At 36.4% G+C, this 19,570-nt stretch overlaps 2 protein-coding genes across 4 annotated transcripts; one reads left to right on the forward strand and one right to left on the reverse strand.

Annotated features, from left to right (window-relative positions):
* Positions 1-10: 10 nt before the first annotated feature.
* On the reverse strand, positions 11-7,140 carry LOC114734920 (probable inactive histone-lysine N-methyltransferase SUVR2). Of its 3 annotated transcripts, XM_028922579.1 has the most exons (14): positions 7,044-7,140; positions 6,827-6,889; positions 6,111-6,176; positions 5,803-5,840; positions 5,571-5,755; positions 5,441-5,476; positions 4,844-5,348; positions 4,022-4,218; positions 2,987-3,817; positions 2,542-2,804; positions 1,988-2,054; positions 1,817-1,867; positions 959-1,055; positions 11-437 (listed from the first exon to the last, which is right to left on the reverse strand). In XM_028922579.1, exons 3-14 carry the CDS (start codon positions 6,122-6,124, stop codon positions 409-411), a joined length of 2,313 nt encoding a protein of 770 aa, XP_028778412.1. In that variant the 5' UTR covers positions 6,125-6,176; positions 6,827-6,889; positions 7,044-7,140; the 3' UTR covers positions 11-408. The 3 variants fall into 3 exon arrangements, with proteins under 3 accessions (XP_028778412.1, XP_028778400.1, XP_028778407.1); XM_028922567.1 differs by lacking the exon at positions 6,111-6,176 and having other exon boundaries at positions 2,987-4,218; positions 5,571-5,840; XM_028922574.1 differs by lacking the exons at positions 6,111-6,176; positions 6,827-6,889 and having other exon boundaries at positions 2,987-4,218; positions 5,571-5,840; positions 7,044-7,106.
* Positions 7,141-17,581: 10,441 nt separating this feature from the next.
* LOC114734959 (plasmodesmata-located protein 3-like) lies at positions 17,582-19,279 on the forward strand. Its single transcript, XM_028922611.1, has 2 exons — positions 17,582-18,434; positions 18,994-19,279. The coding sequence occupies exons 1-2, from the start codon at positions 17,675-17,677 to the stop codon at positions 19,119-19,121; spliced, it is 888 nt and encodes a 295-aa protein (XP_028778444.1). The 5' UTR covers positions 17,582-17,674; the 3' UTR covers positions 19,122-19,279.
* The last annotated feature ends 291 nt before the right edge of the window (positions 19,280-19,570 follow it).

The following is a 19,570-nucleotide window of genomic DNA, read 5'->3' on the forward strand; positions in this document are numbered from 1 at the left end:
AGTCTTAGAATTGCGTCGATAGAGGCAGCGTTCCTCAACTGTTTCACCCCCTCGGAAATAATAGATTTGCTTAACATGTGCATGATCATTTCTTTTCAACTTAACTACAGAAATGGCCAAAGGGCTTTCTGAGGTCTGCCATGCATTAGGCGCAACATCGAATAACAGTTTACAGAACAATCCTCTACTGAGAAACCAGCCCCCTGCTGCTGGATGGTCCGGTAACAAAACAACGACACACTGTTCTTGAAAGCAACGATAGACTCTTAAAAAACATTGTACACTGCAACTGTTGCCCAACCTCCAACGTCAAAAGAGAAACAAGCCCGATTCATTAGATCGAGTCTGTTCCTATTCGCGGTGGGCAAGAGTGAGACGTCGATATTAGTTTTTGGGGCACAGCTATCATCATGCAACAGAAGCAGATCTATTGGACCCTGCAACATGAAAATGGCAAAAAAGAATTACTAGCATCATACTTGCAGGAAGTCATGAAAGCGAACATCACAATCATTAGGAGCATCCATGGGCTTATCAATTACTAGTGAGTACCACAAGCATCGAGACCAACTAATGGGGCAAACGTATTCATAGTAGAAAAGCATAATTAATTCTTCCATCCACATTCATGGTCTTGTCTCATAAAGCGAGTAGCAATATACGTAGTCCTGTAAAGATTGGCATGTTTTCATCTTGGGATTGCAGCTAAACCAATTCAATCCACATACATCAAGGCCATCCTCTGAATCCTGAATGTAGTTTAGCTTGGTCAATATTTGCAAAGCTTATGTGATATTGTCTAGAACGCTTTCAGGAAATAAAGTCTAGAAGCAAAGCTAAGCTCGTGAAGGAGAAAATAAAGTTAGAAGTTAACGTGAAATTGTAATTGACAATTTCCTTGAAAGGGGCCAGTAATGCTACGTTAAAAAAAAAAAATTTTGGGGGGTGGGGTGCTTACTAGTTGATCGCTTCATCTTCCTGCAGAACTTGCTGCCACATCTGCAAGAGAATGGCTTAACAGGACCCTCATTGTCATCAAAGTCAATGCCATAATCCTGCAGACACACCAAGTCCATCTCATTATTAAGAACGGACTATTAACCAGGATCAATTAGAAAATAGGAAGAGTTGCATAAATTGATCAACCACAAAACTGCTAAGTAGCAACATTGCCTGCAAATGAAGTTGAGGAACCAAACGAAAATTTCCATGAAAAGTAGCCACACGTGTATTCAAGCCTAAAACTTTATTTCAATCATGATTTATTCAATAATCCCTCCGTCCCTATTTATAAGCAACAACTACTATACCTTTCTTGTCCCTTAATATAAGCAACATTTACAAGTTGTCTTAAATTTTTGTAGCAGATTTCCTATTTTGCTTAAATTTTTGTAGCAGATTTCTCATTTTGCCCCCATTAATTACTTATTTTAATACCCGATATATTTATTATCTCATTTCCCAAACCATTATCTCTCTCCATCTACATTTTCTCTCTTTTATAATTCTCTTTATCATAATTTTCTTATTCTCTTTTTTATGCTCTCTCTCTTTCATAAATGAGGATATTTTAAAAAAGAACTTCCAATTTCTACTTATTTATTGTCTTTAACTTACTTTTTATCTATGTGATAAAGTCCAAGATTGCTTTTAAAAAGGACGGAGAGCGTATTATCTCAACCGCATCACCTGTTGCCATTCACGCTCTACTTGACACTAGAGAGAAGAGACGTAACAGAACCACATAAAATTGAAGCAATCCACATGGCCAAGGGAAACTCACCAAACACCACACCATAAAACCAAAACTACTTACCCAAGTAAGCTCTTCCAGTGCAGCTACTTTTCTGGATGTGAAGAAAGCAAGCTGCACAATTGACAGAAAAAAAAGGAAAGAAAAAAAAAAGCATCACCAGGCAAAATGATCTATAGATTGTCATACCAACAGAGCTGACACAGATGAAGAATCCAGGGTTTAATTTCTTACATGAAAGTAGTGATGATCCGAGGTTTCAACTTCAACTGGGATTTCGATCAGGTTTGCATCCAAACATCTGGGCAGATGAAATTAATTTATCACATAAAAAATGGGCCAAGGTTTGTGGAATCACTCTATCACAAGTTGATCATCACCTTAGGGCACAGAGAATGAAAGAACCTCAGTCTTCCCATGATGTTTAGGTAAATAATAATCTTTCTAATCCATTCATAACCAAACAACTTCTTTCTGAATTTTGTCCATCTTCAATAATCAAAAGATCAGTCTCCTTTCCTAAAAATATATAGTAGAAACTAGAAGCAACTAGTGTTATTTGTCTAAAACAATGTAAACCTTTTCATGACATTTTATGAGCCAGAAGGAAATTACCCTCTATCTTTGAATCATCCTATTCAGCATAGAATAATTAGTGAAAGAGAAGAATGAAACTATAAGAAAAGGCAAGCTAAAAGCACATAAATCACACCATCAGAAGAAAACTCTCACAAAAGGAACAGAAATATACGAATCCTTGCAAGCATTTAAAACTAGAATTTTAGTACCTGTGATTTATAAACCTAGCAATATTCCCATAAGATGCCGCGTCCAAGCAAAGAGCTTCTTTATCAGTTATAACCCCTGAATCCCAATCTGCATCTAATAGAACTGGATATGTGTATGTTCCATTTTGGGCACACTGCATGTTTCTCTCGTGCAACTCTTTGAGAGTTAATATTTCTCCCACAAATTCACACACAAATGCACCTTTTGGCAGCTCCTCTAAGGTACGAAGACCCCATCCTTTTCCTTCTGAAGTGAAAAACACCTAGAGTGCAAAAGATTGAGAGAAAAGATGTATAAGTTCATATGCATTTAAGAAAAACCGATCAATTAATGTCATGTCAAAGCAGAAGAAAATACATGTGTGGCAGCTAGAAGCACTATTCTGCAAAATAAAAAAAACAACAATTAAATCAGCACTTGTTTAAGATTACTTAAGCCCCCCACCTGCAATTGGAAAGTGATTCCTCGTTGGACAACCCTATTGCCGCATTGTTTCACACAGCCACATTTCACCCAACATTCTTTGATAAACTTTCTCTTTAAGTGTCCTTTGCATGGTTCTAAACAATCATCATTCTTTGCTCTTTCAAGAGGGCAGGTTCTACAATAGAACTGATGTTGTTGAGGGTTGCGGCTAATGGTAATACACTCTTCCAAGAACTTTTCCTTCAGTAGCCCTTCAGACGTGTATGCATATCCACCCTCAGTTTTATTTGCACAAACACAAGACGCTGGGGACAGAAGACAATCGCCCAAACAAGTTGAACAGTAATCCTCACACTTTATGTTTGAAAGACACCAGTTAACATAAGCATCTCTGAAACCAATGCTTTGGTGCAGATAGTGAAAAGGTGGAGGGAAATCATTAGTTATTTCATTCACCCATGGAATTCTAAGATTTTCTTCTCCTTTTGAAAGGTCTTCAGCACCATGAAGAGACCTTAGATCATCGGGAGTAAGCTGATGCTGTTGAACAACAACCAAACTACCTAAATGTGGAGATGTAGGATCCTCCAGCCCTTTTCCATCACCACACTCTGGAAAATCACTTCCGGCCTTATTGGTGACTGGTATAGCACCATTCATACCACTCAAAAGCGGGGGAGAAGTGGAAATGCGAGATGCAACCAGTGCAGAAGAAGACTGAATGTTGATTGATCCATTTGACGTGCCAGCATGCATTCCTAAATCTTCTGTATTGCCTCTGATATTCAGAGCATCACGTGCTTGCGATTCCTTCAATACAAGACTTGATGTCATCATTTCAGATCCCTCCTGTGAGTCATCATTTGAATCAGTTCTGAATTCCAACACGCAGTCACACATATCTCTCAACAGTTTCGTGATAGAAAAATTTGGGTCAGTGATATTATATGATTGCAGACATTTATCCTCCATCATTTTTAAAAGTTGATCTCGACTAGGCAAACGAAATTCTGATCTCCCAGGAGCTGAGCTGCAGCTCATAGTAATTTTTACCTCTCCTGATGTTGAGGAGGCTATCTCTATAGTAGAACATTCTTGGTTTGTTGCAACCTCATGGTTCGCTTCATCTGATGAATCCCGAATACCTTTGCCTCTACCATCATCTCCACATTTTGACATTAAAGAACCATTCCTGTCTTGTTTTCTAGTTGGATCATGCTGCATCGGAGGGTCTCTTCCACCAGGCAGTTCTTGTGAAGGAGAACAAATTCAAAACCAAACTTTTTAAAAAGCCATCATCATGAAGGTGATTGTAAGTTGACAACACAGCATCAAAGGAAAAAAATCATGGTGTGGAAGAAATTTATCAGTTCAATATTAAAAGCTAAAGACTACTAAGGTCCCCAACCAATTTCAATCCACAGGAAAATGCATAAGGAAGCCTACAATGGTCTCCAGTGACCACTACCATCACTCAAATGACGACCATCCGATCCAATTAGTGAAATCAAAGTGACTTATGCTGCCAGTTCAAAGAAGAAGAATAAGAAAAATAAAAGGTCCCGTCAACTAAAATGGTTAAATGGTTAAATAAATTTTGCAAATCAACTTATATCTTCTTTTAAGTGCTGAAGAATCAAGCCTCCCTCCCTTAAAGTGTATTCCGATCTGGTCTACACCCTTAACAAGTTCATTTAGCCGTGTTTCAGACTCTCAGTTAAATGGTTGCAGTCCCAATGAATGAACAACATGCATCACCAAATATGACAAAATTCACCAGACTAAGTAAAAACTACCTAAGGGAAGCCATGCTATCATAAGCAAATGGTTCCAGAAATCAAGAAAATTCACGCAAGGGAAAAATCAGTAAAATACCAGGAAGAATTGCTGCAATAGGAGCATCATAATCTACCAGTTCATCTATAGGCTCATCTTTGGGCTTGATTAATGCATAAGTATAGGGCAACTGGTCTTTCTGTAGCGGCACAATTCTCCGTTCAGCTGTAGGTTCTTTACATGGCACTGATGGAGATGCTCTTTCGGATCCAAATCTTCTTCCTCCAGGAGCAGCTTGAGGTGATAAAGGTTGCTTTCCCTTGTTAACAATGCTATCTCGCACCGGGGCAGGGCGAACTTCAGTCTCTGCACTTTTATTGGACTGAGGCGACATTGCCTTGTATTGAGGCTGCTGGTGGGAACATCTTTCAGGCACTTTATCATCTTCTACTTTAGGTATTTTAGATGGGGAGGCAGCTGAACTGGTTCCGCAAATACTCAGAGGTTGTGAAGCCTGATTCTCTTGGCCTCTTAAACGTAACCTCTTCAAAGGTCGCACTGATTCATCTTGCATCTGAGCTTCTTCATCCTCCATCTCTCCTTCCTGATTATTTGACAAGCCAGCACACATTTAAACAGCCATAGATGTTAGATCAAAAAAGTGATGCATAATGGCAAGTGTTACATAACACATACATCATTGTCCTGGTTTTTTTTCCTCTTTCCCTGCAACTATCAAACAATACCAAGCAGCATATTAGAGCATTGGAAGAGAAGAAAGAAACCAAAAAAAAAAAAAATTCAACAGATGATGTGGAATGTTCACCTCTTTTTCCTCCTGCTCAAATATAGCATCTGCAAGAGCTCTATAGTTCTCTTGTTCGATAAGTTCCCAGTTCTTATCATACAGTTTGAGAAGTTGCTTCAATACTGGTTTAACTTTAACTTCCTTAATGCCAAGAACAGTCATTGCACGATAGGCTGCAGTCACCCTAGGGTTGGGTGCCATTTTTTATCAGCAAGCAATTATCTCCGCTACAGGCTCTCAATTGAAAAATGTTTCACAAATGTGAACCCTAAAACAATTCGCAGCTTCCTGAAATGGGAAATCGATAATGGTTCTTCAGTATCTTGCTAGTGCAAAGAAAATTTTTCTGGAAAGTTTCAAACTTACAGCAGAATGCAGGAAAGCCATGCATGAATTTATCAATTTTTTGTAATCAGGCAAATCATAGTCAAGACAGATGCAACTAGTTAAGGCTAGACATCGCTATCAAGTGAACTTGGGGTATTGCGTCAGAATGTAACTGATGTGATATCACGTGTTCAAGTACGGAAGTCAGCGCAACAAGGCAGTGAAGCCTGCCTTACAATAGGCATGTATTTCTAGTCTCATCAGTTAACACGTTTCAGTTACTCTGTCTCAGTCCTTCTGCACCAAGTATAATTTCAGTTCTAGGTTTTAATTAAAATGAATTTAATAACAGGCATGTGCTGCTAGAGGTCTGGGAACTTTATAAGGAACCCATGTCAACTGCAAGTCAGCAAGCTATGTGTATCATTTGCTTGCTACGGCAATCGATACTGAGTTTCCCTTTCTGAGTTCAGTTCACAAGAATATTTCAACTCCAAAACATAGATTTATTCATAGAATCTTGGCATGAAGGGAATAACAGAGACTTCGCCAATTAGTAGAAAGTAAACCGCAAGGACAGCTGAAAACAGCCATACTTAGAAGCAAACGAGCACAGCCGTCCAGTATAGCTCAGGGTAGAGAACGTGAAAATATGTACGAACCGGAACATTGATTTTCCCGGCCAAGACATGAATATTGAATGCACCACCCAAACCCACGGGAAAAAGAAAAATCAAAGACTAGTTTTGAAACCCACAAGCGCCCTAACTCACTGAGTAAAAACTAAGAATCTTGAAAACCAGTGCCTTTCATCTATTGAAGAAATATAGGAAAGAGTGGCAAAAACGACAAACTAAAATTACTCAGTCTTCAAAAACTTGTTTGCTGCTCGGGGAGAATGAGAAAGTTAAATGTGGGGAAATGTGCGCAAAAATGGTCAACGAAACCTTTTGCAGGGCTAAGCGAGTGACGCTTCAGAAGCCAACTCTCTCCATAGGCGAGGCAAACTCCTGGGTGAGAAAAATTGACATCAGAATCAAAAGACCCCAGAAATGTAACATGCATTGCAGAAGTCTAGAAGTTTCTCTTTCTCAGAAAACAAATATGATCGCAGCGGGACGAGTGGGAGGGAAAATAGGGCAGAAGAAAATGATGAGTTTTTACCTCCACCTTGCCTCACTGTTTTGCCCCTTTTTTCGTTTTTCGCCTTTGCCCTTTTTGCATCGCCACTCTTTTTTACAGTGAACTAGTGAAGCGAAGTAAGGGCGAGTTCTACTGTAGATGAGCCCGAACCCCGAAGCGAGCGAACCCTCCGCTGGAATCGCCTGAGCGTGAGTTTAATAATACAAGACGCGAGTATTTTTAGGAGCACCAAACAAGCAGCAGGAGAACAAAGAAAGAGAGAAAATCATAAAATTTAAAATACATTTTTAAAAAATAAAAAAGAAATGCTTGACTTATGTGACTTTATTTTTATATTTTTATTTCAGGCTAAAATAGAGTCATGCTCGCTGGGCCCCCGGGGGGAACAGTTTAAAAGAAAATAGTAATGGATACAACCATGAAAATACAGTTCTGTTATTTTGATAAGATAACAAATTTAATAAATGTTTATGAGAAAAAACGAATAATTCTGGTAAAAGGAACTTCATATATAAGTTTTATATAGACGGAGGAAAATAGTTTTAAGGAGATTTATTTATAAAAATTTTTTCCAAGTAGCTAAGATATAAGATGCACTCCCTAAATTTATATCAAATTTCAGTTTTATTTTTAATTTTATAAAACGTATTTTCAGTTCATTAGGTTTTTTTTAAGCGAGCTTTAGTTCATTAGTAATTACAGTGTTAATAGAGTTACTATTTCCAGTCCTAATTATAAAAGCTAGTTGACTAATTTGAGAAGATTAAAGAAGTAAGTTAAGTTAGTTATTTGTAATAAATAGGTGTTATTTTTCTTAGAATATCCTTGTTAATCAAGTGTGTTGTTATAAGTTATACTCCTCCGATCCTTAATATAGGACCCATTTAACTAATTTGATTAGATTAAGGAAGTTAGGTAAGTTAGTTAATTATAAGAAATATGACACGTTTTTCCTAAAATACCATAATCATCTTTCTTAATACCCCATCTCCCTCTTCTACTTGATTATGGTTGAAGGAGTATCCATAGAGATAATTTAGAGAAAATTGATAAATATGATAAATGGGTCTTATATTTAGGACCAAAACTGTAACATCCTAAGTCTTATCGGGTTTTAATAGCCTCTTTTGGGTTGATTTTGAGGATAGATTAGTGATTTAATCTTGATCTTGGTGTTTAGGTTGGATTTGAGGTTGGTTGGAGGCATAGGTGAACGTACCCCTCTCAGGGTATGTTCGCCGCGGCGAACCGGGGGTTTCAGAGGGGAGTGTCTTCTCGGGAAGGTTTGGCCGCGGCGAAGTCTAGGGGACGCCGCGGCGAAGTTACTCAGGTGAGCGAGGCTTCCCTTTCGGGAAGGTTTCGCCGCGGCGAAGGTAAGGGCACGCCGCGGCGAAGTTCTTCTGGGCGAGCGAGAGTTTCCTCTCGGGAAGCTTTCGCCGCGGCGAAGTTTGGAGTTCGCCGCGGCGAAATCGGTTTTTCAGGCGAGTAATCCCTCTCGGGATTAGTTCGCCGCGGCGAATATGGAGTTTGCCGCGGCGAAAGGTCGCGATTCTATATAATCGCTGGAGGGTTCAGATGTGCGAAAATTGGAAAATCTGAAGGAGGAGAGAGAAGCTCTGCTAGGGTTTCGTGGAGGAGGCTTGAGAAAGACATTTCTAAGGATCCATTACCTCAAGTAAGTGATTTTAACCTCTAATCTTCTTTCTTTCTTAGAATTACTTGGAATTTCTGAGGATTTTTAGTGGAACTCTAGGTTTTTCTGAGTTATGATGGAACTGAGGTTTTTGACCGATTGTTTTGGGTTTAATTGATTGCATTGGGTTAGTTTAAGTTTTTAATCGGTGTAGTTTTCTTGGATTTAAAGAATCTTGAGTTTTGGAGTTAGGGTTTATGGAATTGGATGATTTGGGATTGAGGATGATAATGTAGAGATTGAATTTGAGTTTTGTGAATTGGGTTATGTTAAGGAGGGTTAAATTGGATGTTTAATCGGTTTAGATTTGTTGTTGGAACCTTAATTGCTCAAATGAGATGTTGAAGGTTGAATTCCTATAGTGGGTCCTTGAGGTTTGAACTCTAATTGATGCTTGGAAGGAGACTTGATGTTTTAATAGACTTTGAGGACTTTTGAGTGTTGTTTTGATAGTTATACCCTTTGAGTTGGGTAGAGTTTTGATGGGAGATAGGAATTTTGTGTCCCCAAGTGTTGTTTTGGCCACATTATTAGTTTGAAAGCTAATATATGATGGTTGTGTGTTTGTGTGCTTGTGTATACTGGTTGTGAGTCTTGGTGGTGCACGGGGCCACATCGTTGGTTTGTTATTCCTTGCTCAGGCGAGAGGTAACCACTTTCCAATCCTTAGTACTTGCTTCTGTGGTATTGTGAGTATATTTGTGTTTTGTGCTCCAAATAGTAATGGTGTTCGAACTATATGTTGTATATAAAAATGGAAAACCGTCTTGTGGGGTTTGGACTTATGATGAATGAAATTGTGGAATTGTGAAAGATATGCCACTGAATGAGGTTAATTGTGAAATGATTATTACTCTTGATTATGATTTGAGCATGATGCATTAATTGGGAATTTGGTGAGAGTTTTGTCTGTTACTACCACGTGGTAAGGCCTCCATTAATGCATGATGGTTGGCTCTTTACGTCCCCCGTAGTGAGGGATAGGCCTTCGGGCTCATTACGTCCCCCAGAGTGAGGGATAGGCCTTTATGGCTCCTTACGTCCCCCATAGTGAGGGATAGGCCGGGTTCGGCTCCTGAAAATCCCCCAAAGTGAGGGATTTGGTTGATGGGATTGCATCTTTGCACTTGCATGAATTGTTGTGGCTATCAATATATATATGATTTGTGAACTGCCCCACTTGACACCTCACGAGCACCTATTTAGTAGTACCTAGTATTGGAAAGGTTGGTTACTGGGACTTTGTCTCACCCCGTGGTTTACAATGTTTTCAGGAGAAGGTTCTAGGCGTGCGCCTTCGGGAAGAGACGCAGAGGCTTGAGCTTTGTTAGCCGTAGGCCTCTTGCCACGTTTAGGGTCCTTTTAAACTATTTTGATTGCCCGGTTTATTTGTAAACTGGAGGAAGTGTATCTTCTTCTTATTTTAATTGGGCCGGAGGCCCCCTTTTACTGATTATGGAACTTGGATTTACATGGTTGGAAACCGTTTGGATGGGCTAATTTTGTTGTCTTTTGTTACCCGAGCCGGAGGCTCGGAGGCCCAGTGATTGTGATTGAATGATGATAGTTGCATGCAACTGCGTTTGAGATGGAACCGAGTTTTAAATGTTAATTTTTCTAAAATTACGCAATTTCTTTCTACTATGGTAGTTGTTGTAACATCTTTCTTTTTCTACCATAGTAGTGGTCTTATGAAAAGTATTGATGTTTAAGCAAAAGGGTTTTACAAAAACCAACTCACCAATTGGGTCCTATATTAAGGACCGGAGGAGTAACTACTATTATTAGAATGACTATCTGGAGAAAAAACGCATAAATATGAGAGACAAAATAAATTAGGGTCTTATAATTAGGACCAAATTAAAAGTCAAACAAGATCTTATACTCCTCCGATCCTTAATATAGGACCCAATTGTTGAGCTGGTTTTGTAACATCTCACATAATTATATCAATATATGCAACAAAATGTTTAATTTAAAAGTCCATACATATTTCTAATACTTCAAACAACTCAAAATTTCAAAATATTTCTAATATAACAACAAAATAAACTATTAAAGTCTTATAGTCATGGCAAATAGCATGTGCTTGAGGAGCATAGAAGCCTTCACGGCTCACTCCATTGGTGCCTTCTCTTGATTCCTACTAGATTCTTCGCCTGAAAATTGTTAATATAGGGGGTGAGATCAAACGTCTCAGTAACTACTGAAATTCTAACCTATACAAGCAAATCATATATGATAAACCAAAAATCCGTTTATATGTGTGTATATAAATATATTAAAAATCACGGATTTGAGACATCCAATTCAATTTCATTTTTTTTCCCCAACAATATACCAATATCATTTTTCTAATATATCCAAAAATAATGCAATATGCTGCCTCCCTTATATCACCGTCCACCCTTATACCGCTGACTGGAGCCATAGGCTAACACATAGTCCGATAGGAACTAATCCATTTTACTGAATTATTCCAAACTCACCGATACTAGAGATATATCCGGCCAAAGATATAGAGCTTAAGCTCGGACTATGGCTCCCCTCCTTTGTGAATAAGGAGGTGCCACATGTCCCACAGCTCCAATGAATTCCCGACCAGAGGAAAACATGGAAGAAGGGGCCCTGACAAGTGCCATCCACTGTGCACCAAGTGATAGCATACCACGTGGTAATTTTATATCCATGCAATCTCCTTCTATCCTTAGCCCAACAATGCATGTCAGATGCCAACAATGTTACATCATAAATACTTCCTCAAATATATTAAAAATAAGATAGCAATAAAACTTATATACCATTTAATAGCAATTCATGATAATTTCATAGCTATTAATATATTTAAATATTGACCATAATTACTAGCAACAAATCTTAATAGAATCATGTAACATACCAAAACATTTATTTTTACAAAAATCATAATATTATATTTCAGGAATATAATAATTAGTAAATCCACAATATAATCATACACAATTCACATGTACAAGAAAGAATTTTCAGAGTTACCTGGTACTCTGTAGCTTACAAATATTCACACAAAGTTCACTCCAAAATTCTCAAGTCTACAAAATTGCACATAAATATTTATTAATATAAACTCAGAACTACTTCAAAGCTACTCTAAAATTCTAAGACTACCCTCTAAACCAAAATTACATAAATATATTAACTCTCCCAAATCTAGGCATTTATAATAAATATTATTTTGAAAAAAATAATTTACATATAAGGCTATTTAAATTTAACAAAAGTGTATATATATATTTTTTTATTACCCAAAATCTAAATATTTTATATTAAAATTCTCAATTATTTATTATAATCTCATTTAAAATTTTTCCTCAAACCAAACAACTTCTTTTTAAATTATAAACAAACTGTAGCTTTATTTAATTTCACAAAATTCTCAATTTATAATTTTTCAAGCCTTCAAAAATTATTTCCAAAAATATATTTAACTTATTCAATATTTAAACCAATTAAAACCTCAATAATATATTAAATAACTCAAATAAATTATTTAACTCAAATTTAATCGGTAAAAACATATTACAAGTCTAAATAACAAATTTTTCAACTAAAATCTTAGTTTAAAATTATCAAAATAATCATTAAATAAAAATAAACCGATTAAAATTCCTTAATAATGGATCTTTAAATTTCTACGGTCATATATTGTCAAAACTCCATATTTACTTTATACCCAAACAGTAAAATTTTCTCTAAACATTATAATGATACTAAAAATATAAAGCTATAAATATATAGGAAATATTCATAAAAAATTTGACAGAAAGAAGTAGTTTTGTGTACCTAAATTATCCCCAAAACTTGTCAAGTGCTCTGCAACTTAGCTTTCTCTCTCTTTTCCTCTCTGCTTCTCACACTCTTCTCTCTTCCTTCGCTCTCTCTTCTTCTTTCGTCTCCTCCCTCGACTTGAAAAAGATCTGGGGTGAAAGTATTTAACAACCCCATGTTCAAATTTTTCCACCGCCCCTTACCCATTTTTCTACATCCATCTGCTACTTCCCCGTTTTTCTTCGGCCATTAACACCTCCCCCCTTATTCTTTGTTCCATTAAATGATGCCCAGGCTTTCCACCGAATTCGGTGGAAAGCTGGGTATCTATTTTTTTTAATAATACAATAATAATTTATATTATTTTAATTAATTGATATCTTATTTAAAAAAAATAGTATGTTACAGGTTTTGGTCCTAAATATAATACCTATTTATTATATTTATCAATTTTCTCTAAATTATCCATATGACTATGGATATTCTCTTAACCATAATTAAATAAAAGATAGAGAGGATGTATTAAGAAATATGATTATGGTGTTTTAGAAAAAACGTGTTACATTTCTTATCTAACTTGCCTAACTTTCTTATTCTAATCAAATTAGTTAAATGAGTCTTATATTAAGGATTGGAAGAGTATTAAGGAACGGAGGTAGTACTCCTCCGGTACTTAATATAAGACCCATTTAACTAATTTGATTATATTAAGAAGGTTAGATAAGTTGGTTGATTATAAGAAAAGTGACATATTAAGTCGGTTGATTATAAGAAAAGTGACATATTAAGTTGGTTGATTATAAGAAAAGTGACATATTTTTCCTAAAACACCATAATCATCTTTCTTAATACCCCGTCTCCTTTTTCTATTTGATTATGGTTGAGGGAGTATCTATAGGGGTAATTTAGAGAAAATTGATAAATATGAGAAATGGGTCTTATATTTAGGACCAAAACTAACTCAACAATTTAGTCATATATTAAGGACCAAAGGAGTATTTGCTTAACATGGAAGTGATGGAACCACTTTTAAGTAATAAAGTACCCACAAATTTGACTCTTTTAAATTTTTTTTCTTTAAACAACCTGGGACACTTTCCCAGAAATGGGATTTTATGAAAAACATTTGAAAACCAAATCTTGTTTGTTACTTAACCAGGGTGGTGGCCCAAGGTCAGCAGTGACATCTTGATTAAAACTTACGGTATATAATAAACAACATTTTGATTAAAACTCATATATATAGCAAGACTCGAATTCAAACAAAATTTCATTTGAACCAATGCTCACTTTATATAACTATTCTATTTTTGTATATCAACTGTTATATCTGCGGAGTTTAGTACATTCATTGTCCTGATTATGCTTATCAACTATCCATAAACATAATTATATTATCAGTTATAATTAACACCATATGCATGTATCAATATCAAAAATGCTTTTAAATGCTCTAATCGTCATTACAGACAAGTTCCTAAATGATGATTTTACAATCAAATGCTGACATATTAATCTTTAATGTAAGTTTTGTAAATTGAAAATGAAATATATTTAAAATAAAATACAGTAAGCATGTCATCTGATCTAATCTAAATTTTCAACACCAATTGCTCCTCTCTCAAAATATAAAAATATTATATTAAGTAATTATATTTTAAGCATGTTTTGGTTGCTGTATTTAATTATAAAATTATCATTTAAATTTGCCAGATCGATATTTTCCAATAACAAGACTAACAATGCTGATTTTAAGGAACTAAAAATATATTCTACATACTTCCGAGATTAAGGTGAAATTTTGTGTGAATTTAGTGGGTTGGAAGATCAATATTATTCTTTAACCTCTACAAATTTATAACCATACTCTCATCTCCACAAACTTTTTTTCAAAGAAAAAAATAATAAAATATTCTAAAAATTGCTAAAGGACAAATTACTGTGGGTAAATTTCAAAATCCTAATTCAGACCTTTAGTACCATTTTGAAATCTTCAAACATTATAAAATTACACAAATGCCTTTTATTACTTTTTTCTTTTTTTTAATATTACCACGTCAGTACCTTTGGCTAGTTTTCTAGCCCCCAAAGCTCTAACACTAACGACCCTACCTGTGGCTAACTGCTGGAGCTCTGGCGACTTGTCACCGAAACTCTGGTGATTAGTCGTCGGAGCTCTGGTGACTACTATTCCTTATATAATGACTACTCTTTTTCAACTACTGACTACATTTGTTTTTATAATTTTGGTGACTACACTTATTTAGCTATTGACTGCTCTAGCATCGTGATTGACTACTTTCATTTCAAAAATTTTGGTGACTACTCTTATTTAGCTATTGACTATTATAGTTTTGCTATTCACTACTTTTGTTTCAAAAATTCAAAAAATACATAAAGTGTTGTTGGAAATTTAATGGCTACTTTTTGTTTAGTTATTTACTACTTTTGTGTAATTAGTAACGATATAAAAGCAGTTACCGGAATTTTGAAAGCAAAAGCAATCAATAGTTAAATAGAGTAGTCAATAATTTTATAAAAATAGTTACTGTGAATGAGAACAATGTTATTATTTCACAATATTTTAAAATTCCAAAATAGCATAAAGGGGTCTAATTTGAGATTTTGAAATTTATTCACCCTGATTTGTCTTTTAGCATTTTTTAGAGGATTTTAGTGTGTTTTCTCCTTTTTTTTTTAATACAATGTCCATCAATTTTAATCGTAATAGATTTTTTTAAAAAGTAAAATGACCCACAATCACATAGGTGAGTGGTGACTTTCTACCCACCGTCAAATCTAGTCCATACATTTTAAAAAGAGATGGCGGGACGAGTGCGGCCCCGTTGATCGGACGGTCTGCAGAAATAGGAGATTTCCATTTATATAAAATGTATAATACATGGACCAAAAAAAAAAAACCATAACAAGCTGCTAGTGACCGGTCAGAAACTACAACTTTTCATGTGTGTGAGTGAGATGTGCACAAAGGTTCGTTCAATCAAATATAAAATTCACTTATTCAAGCATTATAAATAACATATAACATGATATAAGCAATTGTTCAACATTTCATGTAAAATGTAGAATTCATTGCTGGGCAATCACATTAAAAAGGGAGCACTCAATTTAGCAATCAAGCCTTGATCACAAAAGGGTTAAAAAAAAAATCCGAGTGGCATTTTGATTACAAGACCTCAATGCGAATTAGTCGGTTGGTCAAACGTTTAGATAAGATCTGGGGGGGGGGGGACTGAATATCGGGTAGTTGACAGGATTATCAAAAAAGAAAGAAAGGGTAACGTTAATCTTTACTTAAGGACGGGATTCGTTTTGAGGCGACTTCCCAAAAAGGGCAAATAACAAAGAGATGGTAGGTGTAATCTGATGGTAAAACAATTCCGCAGCTTTATGGATTACTTAGGGGAATTGAAAGTAAATCATACTCCTCTGGTTCTTAATATAAGATCCGATTGCTCAGTTAGTTTTGGTTCTAAATATAAGACTCATTATTCATATTTATCAATTTTCTCTAAATTACCCCTATAGATACTTCTCTAACCATAATCAAGTAGAGAGGAAGATGTGGTATTAAGAAAGATGATTATAGTATTTTAGGAAAAACATGTCATATTTCTTATAACTAACTAATTTACCTAACTTTTTAATTTAATCAAATTAGTTAAGTATGTTTTATATTAAGAACTAGAGAAGTATATCACAAATAAAGAACTAGACTGCTGATACTTTGGTCAAAGTGGCTCTTTCAAATTTTTCTAAATTAGATGTCTATTCTGGCCATGTGAAAATTTTAATGCCTAATAAGAGATTGGAATGCAATCTTTGATAGTTGTATTTTTGTCCGGGCTATGAGCTTTCTCCCGTGTCTGAAAAAAAAAAATCACAACCATCAATACAAATCAGCAAGACACAACACTAAACAGGCACCATCTAAAGAAATATATATTCAAAAAACCTAAACAAGAACATGGACTTGACAAAAACAGTCAGGACTAATGGCTCATGGATTGAGAGATACATGGAGATTGTAACAGAAACAATGTTTAGATTCATTATGTAGAGTCTAGCCTTTTGATATTAGTATTGCATACACAAAACTATATCCCTGATCCAACAAGGACCAAAGCAACACAAGGGGAGGACATACTCAAATGAAGCTCGCCAATCTTTTGCAACTCAAAAAAAGCGCAAATTCATTATGTTTTGGATTCAGTCGAGCTCCAACCTTTTATCCCAAGAGTTAAGTTGCAAAAATGCATCTTCATAGCAAATTCTCAGAACAATACTGTATATAGCAGTCAGGGTTTCTGGGCTTCCTCCCAAGACATATCGTTAACTCGTTATTGCATGCTCCAAGCATCAAACGAGTCCAATGATGCTCGTGTCTGCCGTGAATGTTCTTTCTTTTGTTTTTAATGTCTCAACTACGAATAATGAGTGGCAAATTTTGGCAATCAAAATGATCAAGTTAATCGTGCAGGATAGTTAATAGATTCACTGAATAAATCAAACTCTCCTGTCGACTAATAATCCCTCCGGGAACTACTGAAGAACTATGCACAATGTAAAATGAAATATTCCCTTGATTCTTTTCCATATTCCCGAAATTTATGTCTCTGACAAAGCTGGTGAATTGCTTAATTCCGATGGGCCCCTGCATTCTGATCCAGCTATGGTTGCTGTCCCAGAGTAACGCGGTTTTCCTGTGACCTCAAATTATTAATTATTCACTGCTTTCAAAAGTTAGGTGTTCTGGTCAAAACACTCACGCACATATAAATTCATGTCCCAGTTTGCCACGCAATCATATCAAATCGCGTTCACTTTTGGTTTTGATGCGGGATCGTCTTTAACCTTTAATGATTCATTATGCTAAAATCAACAAGTTCATTCATTCTTCAGAATTCAGATAATGCAGTCATTTATACCGGTGCTGTGCACGAAAATAACCCAAAATAAAGTCCAAATCTCACACAACAAAAGCTTTCTTTCCGTTTTCGTAGCAAATCGCCAAAAATTCAAAACCCTTTTTAAGCTTCTGTCCAGAACCTCCCATCCCTCTTGCCCTCTCCAAAACCTTACATGGCCTAAAACTCTGAAGGTAATTTTCACTCTTGACAGAAATCCGAGAATGGGTATGATGAGAAAACCTTCGTCTCTCCACTCTATGTTTCTCTTCACTGTTTTCGCGCTCCTTCTTCATCGTATTTCAGCTGCGGATTACACTGACTTGGTTTACAAGGGCTGTGCGGACCAGAAATTTCAAGACCCATCAGGGATTTACTCGCAGAACCTCAAGTCTCTAGTGGGTACTCTCGTCGCACAATCTGCACAAAAGGTTTTCGCCACTACGACCGCCGGCGACGGCCAGAATGCGATCATGGGTCTGTACCAATGCAGGGGAGACCTCTCAAACTCCGACTGCTACAAATGTGTGAGCAAGATTCCCGATATGCTCGGCAAGCTTTGTGGCCAGGTTGTGGCGGCGCGTATCCAGCTCAATGGGTGCTATTTGCGGTACGAGATCGTCGGGTTCAAGCAAGTCTCTGGGACTCAGCTGCTGTACAAGGTATGTGGGTCGATTCAGGCGAGCGGAAGTGGGTTCGCTGAGAGAAGAGAGACAGCCTTTGGGATGGTGGAAAATGGAGTGAAAAGTGGAGGAAGCTTGTTTTACACTGGAAGCTACCAGTCTCTGTATGTGTTGGGGCAGTGCGAAGGCGATTTATCTAGTAGTGATTGCGGGGATTGTGTGAAGAGTGCTGAGGACCAGGCTAAATCTCTGTGTGGTGACTCAATTTCTGCCAAAATTTATCTTCAAAGGTGCTATATCAGCTACAACTTTTATCCTAATGGAGTGCCTGGGAATGGCGAGTCATCATCTTCGTCTTCAGGTAAAGCTGTAGAGAGAGGTCTTAGTTCCCATCATTCTGATAATGCTTCAATACCTGTTTAATTGTAATTCAGTGCTACATTTTTCACCTACTTTGTGCTTATATGATCAGAACATTTGTACATATTAGTAATTAGAAAATAGAAATCCCCCGACGAAAAAGTGACCATAATATTATATTTGTTAGGACACTGCCAAAATCACCGAGAATATACTCTTTCATTTCGATTCAGCGGACAATTCGTTAACTTGTGCATCTTGATGTAAACTTGTAGAGTATTATTTCCATACTTTTAACTGATCATCTTCATGTAAATTTCCAATAACACTGCAACATATTACACTGAATCTGATAACTGATGATGATACCGGCTATTTTGTCCCGTTGATTCAAATATGGGGCCAGACTTCATTTGAAAACCTGTGAAATATGTTAGGATGGTAGACTGGTAGGTATCCGATCTTCTTTGTGTGAAGATATAAACCTCTAGCTGTGATAGCATTTGAAGACATGATTCTAATGCCTCTCTTTATATTGTGGTTGCTCTGCTTGAAATCAGGAATGGGGCAACACAACACACAGAAGACAGTGGCTCTTGCGGTAGGAGGGGTTGCAGCTTTAGGATTCTTAATCGCTTGTTTGTTATTTGTCAAATCAATGTTCAAGAAACGGAGTGGTAAGTATTGAATTGAAACTGGGTTTGATTTTGTAGATACTGATACTATTATACCTCAGAGGTTCGTTCATATTTCTAGTCTTAACATGTTAGAAGAATATACTTTGGATTGATCCTTTTGTATAGTTTATAAGACTGAAGGGGATGAAAAGGAATTTCTTGTCATCCATGATTGGTGTGTATTCCTTTTGACTTGGGTTGGGTTCATCTTGGGGAATCAATGAAGGAGGTGCTTTGTTGGGACACAAGATCATTGGGTGATGTGTGATAGATTTATCTGTCCCCACTAGCACAAACATAGCTCTTAGTCATGGCTTCTCTTTCTTATAGCTGGTAAACACGGGAATAAAACTGTTCTAGGTTTTTAGTCTTAAATTTGGATATGGATTTTTGAAGTTCAATTCCTTTTAGGTGAGAGAATGATTGACTTAAAAAAAAAAACCTTCGAATTACTTTTAAG

This window comes from Neltuma alba, unplaced genomic scaffold (assembly GCF_004799145.2).
Source record: "Neltuma alba isolate B1F8T4 unplaced genomic scaffold, ASM479914v2 tig00002658_pilon, whole genome shotgun sequence".
Classification (NCBI taxonomy): Eukaryota; Viridiplantae; Streptophyta; class Magnoliopsida; order Fabales; family Fabaceae; genus Neltuma; species Neltuma alba.